Below are 9,281 nucleotides of genomic sequence, written 5' to 3' on the forward strand. Positions count from 1 at the left end.
CTTGGTATGGGACTCGTGTGAAAAACGCTCAGTGATTTCCTGATTCCCATGTTATGTACCGCGTTAAGCTTATTTAAATAAGACCGCGGTGTCATAGGAAACAGCTTAGTATGTCGTCATTGGCAAAAATCAAACAAACGGTAAAAACGTGACTATTTATTTACATAACCTAAAATGGAACTTCTTGTCTGTGGAGTATTAAGTAAATACGTGGTTGATTCTTATGTTTAAATGTCGTTAATATAAACTTGAAATTTACCGCGTTTTGTACGAATTATAACAGTGATTCTCATATATGGATACTTACCTAAATTGAAACTCACTAAAAACTAAGATGTAAACAAACCACAACCACTACGCTCGAACTCTAATATCGACTTTAATGGCGTGCGCGCTGTTGCCACCAATAACAGCCTTCTGAGGTAAAGGCTTGCCAATTTTAGCTCAAGTATGTCATCATAGGAACTGTGAACCGTATGTCACTGTTGAAAGTTCCTATATATTTAATGGATCAGAAGAGTTTTCCCTCCAAATTATTCTTTGTAATGAGCGTTGATCAAGTTTCATAATAATCTGGCGATACATCGTCGCTATATCGGCTGTTATTACAAAGGTGTATGTGCGAAATCGCAATAATATTGAAAGGAATAGGTCGCTCTGTATTGTAGGCCCCACCATTTGTAAATTGTTCATAGAAACTCCTGTAGTCGTAGGTGCACTAAAATCAAATACGACTCTAAGTCTTGTCGTTAAGCTATCTTGTTTAAATACCCCATGATGAGGCATGAAGTAACTAATGAGAGGTTCGTTTTCTTCGGTGATTTTTCGCACATATATTCCTATGTTTTTGAGTTCATAACTACAATTACATTCATGGGATATACATATCATATTTTTTTAGATTTAACTTTCAAGCATTTTCAAAAAATGAAAATTGCGGCTGACCTTTCTGAAACTCTCGAAAAAAATATATCTTGTAAAAAAACTAAATTACGATAAATGGAGAAAAAAGTAAAGAATTTATTCTGTTCCAATATTTATGTAGATACAGACAAATATTAGCGAAGCGAGGAAATAGTATTATAATTTTTTCTAGGTATTTATAAATACGGTTTACAAAACAGCATATTTTCAAACTGATTATCAGGCATCTTGGTTACTCAAAATTCGTACAACTTGTTGACGTTTCAATTCACCTTGGACGCGAAGATCGTTGTCATGTGCTTCCTCGTGCATTATATCTTCATTTTGGCCCAAATCTACTTCTTTATAATCCCACGTGTCGTGTAGATGTTTAGAAATGTTATGCAACACAAGCTATTATTTTGGGTACTTTTGTAATGTTCAATCTTACCTTATTCGCCAGACTAGGAAAACGTTGTTTCAGTTTTCCAAAAACCCGTTCAATTATAACCCTTTCCCTTGAATGGATGCGATTGTACAGTTTCTCCTCTCTCGTATTTGTTTGCCTAAAGGGTGTTAGCAGCCAGGGTGAGATTCCGTAACCGCTATCGTCAAGTAAAGCAGCAGTCCCTCTGAATTGAAGTAATACATTGTTCACTGAACTTTGGCGCCATATTCTACTGTCATGTACACTTCCTAGCCACTATGCATTATCTTTTCATCAGCATCACATGTCATTTGCACGTTTATTGACGTTCTGTCCTTCCTATTAACAAAATCGTCTCCTTCACATTTTTTTTATCATATGAGATTTTTGAAAAACTTATATGATAAAAAAATGTTTATATTTATTTCATTTGTGCTCTTTTCTAAGCTTATTCCAGAATGAAACAATGAAAATAAAAATCCAACATAATATATTTAAAAAAATATAGTATTAGATATCATTTATTAACTTAAGTAAGCTTATAACAGCGAAGAATTTTTACAACAGTATTAAAAGTCGTCTTCAGCAACAACGGCCTCCGAGGAGATCCTCGGAGGCCGTGGCTGGCCAGTCAAATATCATATTGTAAAATTCTTTGTTTTCCTCGGGGATATACTGGATTAGGGATCTCAAATTGGTAATGTTTTTACATTGATGGGGACTTTGGCAGTATAGGCTTTATTTGCTTCTTCAGTCGGAAGATCCGCCCTGGATCCGGCAGGTTTGGCGAATGAAAAAGATGACGTAACAAGACCATCTATAAATAAATTCTTTGTGAGAGACAATAAGCTCTCCAGGGTATAAAGATTCGTATCTGAAATCATTGTAATGTGAAATCTGAAAGTTTACTTTTTGATCTCTGGGGACCTTTCTTTTTTGTGTCTCAATAGACTGAACAGTTTTTTTGTCCTTTTCAGTGCAAAGCCTTTTTTATTTCTTTTGTTTTTGAAAAGAACTTGTTTGCTCTTCGTTTATGAACCATAAGTGAAGCAGCAGCAACACGCTTGGCGTTAACACTTAAATAAGGATCTTTTTACCATATTCTTCACAGCAAGAACATACATCCACTTGTGGCCTACCGAATCGTAGGTGAAAGTTTTCATGAAAAAATTTCAAGAAAAAGTCATATTTTATTTTCCCCTTTAAATCTGGATTTGAGCCAAGGAATATCGTATGCATAATTTTCACAGTAAGTGAAGCAGGCAAATATTTTTTGTTAATGGTATTGGAGTAGTGCACTTCTTTAACATTAAATGTCTCTACAAAATCTTTTATTTTGGTACAAATTTGGCCAGAAACGACATTATGTCTTGATCCTACTCCTTTTCCGCGTTTATCTTTTGGTGTGGTACCAGATGCTGATAGTAAACTTAGACGTCTTACTCTTTTCATTGTAACGCCAAGTAAACTAACAAATGCTTGCTTACATACCTTGATTCGTGAACCTTCTAAACGGATATAATATGAAAATGTATGGGCCTTGGGTTTGTGCTTTTCAGTGGCAGATACGTTACTTCTCCTTTCGACAGAGTTACTTTCGATCAGACTTTGAATAAAAGTATCATATTGTGCGTTCTTGTCATCAAAACTATTAACTTTATCAATAATTTTATTTCTTTGGTCCTCGCTAAATGTATTGAAAAAGCAATTATTGCTTTTGAAGTCGATCTTTTAATTGGTGTTTTAGATCCTTCTTCAGTAACTATTTTGTCTATTGAGGTCCAAATTGATAATTTCTTTTGTTTTGGCTCAGGTTCACCGCTTTTCGCTTCATTTTTTTCTGAATCGGGTTGTCTAGTTTCGGCTTCTTTCTTTGAAATCTCTTCTGCCAACTCTGCAATAACATTTTTTTTTACTCTCTCCAATGCGTCAGTGTTTACGAGGATCTAAAAAAGTTGTAATGGCAAGTGTATTACTCTATTCTAGATTTCCCAATCTGTTTCTAAGGCCATGCTGTAATTTTTTTTATAACTGCCACCGTAGACAATCTCATTTCTATTTTCAACAGTTCTTGGCAAACATCTATAAGCCCTCCAGTAATAATTATTACTAATGAAGACACAAGATAATGCTGACCACTTATTACACGGGTAGTGTAACAGCATTTCATATTGCTTTGCAATGTTAAAGTAATATACACAACTTGAGTAGAGGTTCAAGTAGTAGAAATAAAAATCATTATTTATCAGAGTTCTGTATTTCCATTAAATAATAATAATAATAATAACCAACACATTATAATAGGACACGACGGATCTCCATGTAAGGAGCGGTAGTCCGATAGCGTCTGTACTCCATGTTAGGGACGGCTAAATACTACCTGGTAGAAGGTATAAAACTCACTTACTATTTTAAAATGAGAAGAGTACAACGAGCCTCGGAAGCTGAAGGTGCGGGGGCACCTGCAAGCGGACAGTCCCAGCCCCTAGGAGGAACGAGTGAGACGGGCGACGCTCACCTCCGAATCGGAAAAGCCCGGCCTGAAGATGGACTTGAAAATCAAAGTCGAACCGATAGCTTGGGCAACCATATGGACGACAAACACGAAACAGGCGTATGCGCTGGTCAAGAGAAGATAATATCAATCTCATACGTGCATACTTTATTGCTACGAAAAACGAAAACGAAATGACAGGTTACAGGACGCAAATAGTTAGGATATGGAACGATACTTACCCCCACAACCCAAAAACATCTCAACAACTGTCAGGCCAAATAAGATCAGTTCTTAATAGAAAAGTATTTTCCCAAGCAGAGTTACAAGCCTTAAAAGAAGATGTGGCACCACACAAAGAACCGCATTCCGCCATACAGGAAGTTGTAGAGGAAAGCGCTGAAGACAAACGAGAAACCGTGACAACTCTTCTCACCGAGGACGAAAACGTCCCAGCGGTTAACGAACTTCACTCCCAATTTGAAGAAAACTGTTTAAAATACGAAGGCATCCTCTACAGTTAAGCGACAAAATTCCAAAAAATCAAATACAGTCTAAAAACTCTTCAAACTGTTAGACTGGTTAACAATATACTTGCTCAGAAGCTTCCCTCTAGCTCCTCCAACCTAGAGGAAACCTGCCACCTAATTTACAGTGCCGCAATAACTGTTTGTAATGCAACAGGATGTAGTACCTCCCACAGAATATCACGAGAGATCAAGACAGATAGCAACCCACCGTGGAAAAGAAGACTGGAATCAAAAATAATGAAATTAAGGGAAGTGATAGGGCCAATTAACTCTTATGCCCAAAATCCTGCTGGCTCTAGCGTTAGATTGAGGCATAGAGTTAACAACATGGCCAAAGCACACGATCTTAATATCAATGAACCAGCTTACCAACAGAACCTAAGAACGCTCCTTGAGAACCTCAAACAAAAAATTTCCGCCTTGGGGGCTAGACTAAGAAGATACAACCAAAGGGTTAAGCGATACAAACAAAACCGTGATTTCCAACTGAACCAGAAACTCTTCTACCGCAACCTTGCAACAGATTCCCAACAACAGCAAGGAAAACCCCCAGAGAAGGCGCATATGATGGAATATTGGAATGAAATATGGTCTCAGAAAGAAAATCATAATAAGGATGCCTATTGGCTGAGAAACGAAGAACAGAGAAACCAAGGTATACCGGAAATGGAAAGAATAATAGTAACGGCAGAGTTGGTGAGAAAAGCTCTTACAAGGTTGGGCAACTGGAAGACCCCAGGGAATGATAAGATCCAAGCATACTGGTGGAAAAACTTTCCTGCTACCCACCCAATCTTGTCCAGGCAGTTCCAGCAAGCCCTTGTCGACCCTGAAAAGATGCCGCCCTTCTTCACGCAAGGAGTAACTTACATGCTCCCCAAGAATCAGGAACCTGAAAATCAAAAGAATTTTAGACCAATAACCTGCTTACTGGTAATCTATAAAATACTTACATCTATAATAAACGCCCAAATATTGCCCAAAATTTAGCTGAAAAAAATAACGCCCAAGATTTAGCTGAAATTTTGAATGCGCGTACAAGTAATTTAAAAAAAATGAAGAAACACATCACTAAAAATTGTATTAATCAATAATAAATATGTAAAAAGTAAAAATAAATATGTAAAAATTAAAAAAAAAACGATTAAAAAAAGTCGCCTTGACTAGGATTCGAACCTGCCTTTCTACGGCTTCAACGTCATAGCAGCGTAAAGTCCTAACGCTTTAAACCACGCGGCCACCGAGCATTTGAAAGATTCTATGTAAAATTTTTACTTAAAAGATAATGTTTAGTGAAAGTACTTTTTTATTTATAAACATTTATTTAATTCTGTTTTTAGTATTTGTTCTTATAGCGGCAACAGATACATTATCTGTAAAAATTTCAACTGTCTAGCTATAACGGTTCATAAGATAGACCTTTGTGACAGACGGACGGACGGACGGACAGCGAAGTCTTAGTAATAGGGTTCCCGTTTTTACCCTTTGGGTATGGAACCCTAAAAAATAAAAAATATAAACACGCTTTGAGGTTATGTCATCTTTCAAATTCTAACCAATCAGAGATCTGAATTAAACCCCATGTTTCTGGCGACCTGCCGTGGGATTATGTAAGCTCCGTAGCAAGAAATTACCTGTCTAGCCTATGCTATTTGTATCATATACGTATTACTAGCGTGTACCAGCGACTTCATTCGCGTCGAATTAATCATTTGTAATGGTGATGATAAAGCAAAGCAAGAATTTCCATTAACATACAAACTGGATAAAAAAATTTCACATTTATGTCAGCATGAGAAAAAACAATATGGCAGTATTATTATATAACTTGGTAATATTTGAGGGGTAGTTTCATCTCGTTGGAATTTGACTTTCGAAAAATCCGTTTGCCAAAAATAAGCTTTTTACGTCAAGCAGTTTAAGCAGAATCGTGGTTAAGAAATTACCCAACTTTTTGGAACACCCTGTATTTTTTTTTAATTTCAAAATATGTAAAAAAAACAAATAAATTATGCTTTTCTAAGAGTTTTCCCAAAAGACTAACCGTTTTTTAAATAACAAATATTGTAATATTTGAGGGGCGTTTTCACCCTCTTGGAATTGGAGATTCGAGAAACCCCTCCTTATCGAACCTCTACACCCCACAGTCAATCCGTTTGCCAAAAGCCAGCTTTAAACGTCAAGCAGTTTAAGCAGAATCGTGATTACTCAATGGTCATATTTTATGAAACACCCTGTATAAATTTATAAAAAATCTTAAAATATGTAAAACAACAAAATAAAATATACGTTTTCAAGAGTTTTTCGAAAAACTCACCGTTTTTAAATAAAAAAATATTTTAATATTTGAGGGATAGTTTCACCCCTTTAGAATTCAAGTTTCGAAAAATCCTTCTTATCGAACCTCTACACCCTAAAGTCAATCTATTTTCCAAAAATCAGCTTTTTACGTCAAGCGCTTTAAGCAGGATCGTGATTAATCAATGACCAGATTTTTCGAAACATCCTGTATACATTTTTAAAAAATCTTAAAATATGTAAAAAAACAAAATAAAATATACGTGTTTAAGCGTTTTTTCGGAAACTTGACCGTTTTTTAAATAAGAAATATTGTAATATTTGAGGGGTGGTTTCACCCTCTTGGAACTGGAATTTCGAAAAATCGCTTCTTATCGAACCTCTACACCCGAGAATCAACCTGTATGCCAAAATTGAGCTTCTTACGTTGAGTGGTTTGAGCAGGATCGTGATTAATCAGTATGTCAGTCACTTAAGGATTTTATATTAGTATAGATTTAAAAATATACTCAGCCTAATCTCCAAAAAGTGAAGCCTAAACAGTGAAAGAGAAATATGGAATTCTGCGTAAGTCTATTTCACCCGGATCGGATTTTTCCAAACCAAACCAAACCAAACCAAACCTTCAATTTTATTTATATTTTTATTATTTATAACACATTATCATGGAGTTGGAAAAATATCAAAAAATAGTTGGAAACAATAAACTAAACAAAATCACTCTTTACGCGCACAAATAAAAAGTAATCCAAACAGAACTAAAACAACAATCAATCGGAGTTTGGCGCAATCGCAGTTCAATCCATATCCGGATGAAATAGACTTATGCAGTTTTAATATGGAGCTGGGTTATGTTGTCTTTCTCTTACGGCACAGAAACTGCACACAGGGTTAAATAGGGAACCCTGAGTATATTTTTAAATAATACGTATATGATTTGTATACGATTGATGAGTCACTAGACAGGAAATATTTTTACAGAATCGGGCCACTGGAATTCCAATAATGCATAAGGTTTGGTATTCGGATTTTTCAATTTCGGTGATATGAATCGCCTCGTGGTTCAAGAGGTCTCGAAGAGAGGGCGCTACCGTAGTCGGTCAACAAGGGTGGATTTCGCTTGCGAAAGAAGATGGCTGCGAACAGCTGCGAACCTCAGCATAAACAGACGTTTTTCAAGTTAAAAGTGAAATTTTATTGTTAAAATTAAAAGTTAAATAAATATCTATCTATGGTCCTTCGAGCTATCATTTAAGGTGACCCCAACCGCAACATTTTGGTCCTGAACGAGCCGGATAAGTGCCATTTTGATCATTTTAAAACTGGATATTCCCGGGCTAGAAACGAGCCTTTTGTCACGAACTGGAAGAACATCCATGGTGGCCGGCTAGCAACAAAACGCAAGAAGTGAGTCTGTTCCTATCTATTCATGCATGCTGTGCTCGATTAATAATGTTTACATATTCTTAGTAAACTCAGTAGTTTTTAAGGCAAATAAAGGCTAAAGACGATAAAGTCATACAGGGTGGTGATAATTTCGATGCTGAACATTTTTTGGCATTTCAGAAAGTACGATAGATACGAATCGGTTAAATGGGACAAAAGTTGCGTAATTAGAAGTTTGACAAACACCTAGGAAGAAAACCCCGGTATCTTGATTAGTTTCGGATTTATGTAAAAAAAATAAAATAATGCGTTTATTTTAAATGAGAATATCTTCAGAACTATTGTATCTATTGCAACGTAAGTTGGTAGTTTTATATTTGACCCCGGCCAATTAAATGCCGTTTTCAGAAAATTTCTAAGCCTTCTAGATTTCGCACAACAACAGTCAAGTTTTTGTTTCCTTAGGGCCGCCATTTTGAATTTTTATACTATTAGATAGAGCAAAAAATAATCTATAGGGTGGTATCTAATTTTTATTCATTATTATGTAAATTCACTAAAAAATTAGATTTTTTAAAAATTCGCTCAAAAGATCAAGTCTGCCTTGGAAATCCAACTGACACTTTATATGACAGCAAGTTAATTTCGGTTTACTCTATTAAGTGTCAAATCTGGTCACAAAAAATTATAGTAGATAGTGTAAAGTGTATTAACAGTCAACAACATGTTCACAAGTAAGGAAACACGAGATATGTATTATGTTTACTTAAAAAATAATAGAAATTCCGATATGGCATGCGCAAGTTATAGAACATTGTATCCTGAAAGGGCACAGTCTTATCGTACTATTTTCGCAAGCATTTCAAGAAATTTAGCAGTTGCTGGTAGCTTTAAAAAACAAGAGGGCACTATTTTAAAAAAGCTTATGATATTAATGTACCAGCTTAGATTGAAATAAATCCGGAAACTTTAGCCGTAAAATAAGTCGCAAGTGTTGTGTAAGTGATTCTTATGTAGGGAAAATTATCAAAAAACATAAATATCGCAATAATATGATTTTTTTCTGTTAAATGTACCAGAATTTGTAAATAAAGATTCAACCGTTCCTAATATTTTTCTAGAAAAAAGGGGGGCTCTCTTGAACACCTTCCCGAAACCATTTATAAAACCGTAATTTTCTCTCGTGATCACCAGCATGTAAAAAATGTAAACTTGGTACACATTTTAGCTAAAAGCTGCGATA

General features: G+C 35.5%; 1 protein-coding gene across 1 annotated transcript; it reads left to right on the forward strand.

Moving 5' to 3' along the window:
• The first annotated feature begins 4,591 nt into the window (after positions 1-4,591).
• On the forward strand, positions 4,592-5,344 carry LOC115887619. Its single transcript, XM_030907084.1, has one exon. It carries the CDS (start codon positions 4,592-4,594, stop codon positions 5,342-5,344), a length of 753 nt encoding a protein of 250 aa, XP_030762944.1.
• The last annotated feature ends 3,937 nt before the right edge of the window (positions 5,345-9,281 follow it).

This window comes from Sitophilus oryzae, unplaced genomic scaffold (genome assembly GCF_002938485.1).
Source record: "Sitophilus oryzae breed Bouriz unplaced genomic scaffold, Soryzae_2.0 scaffold_578_pilon_pilon, whole genome shotgun sequence".
Lineage (NCBI taxonomy): Eukaryota > Metazoa > Arthropoda > Insecta > Coleoptera > Curculionidae > Sitophilus > Sitophilus oryzae.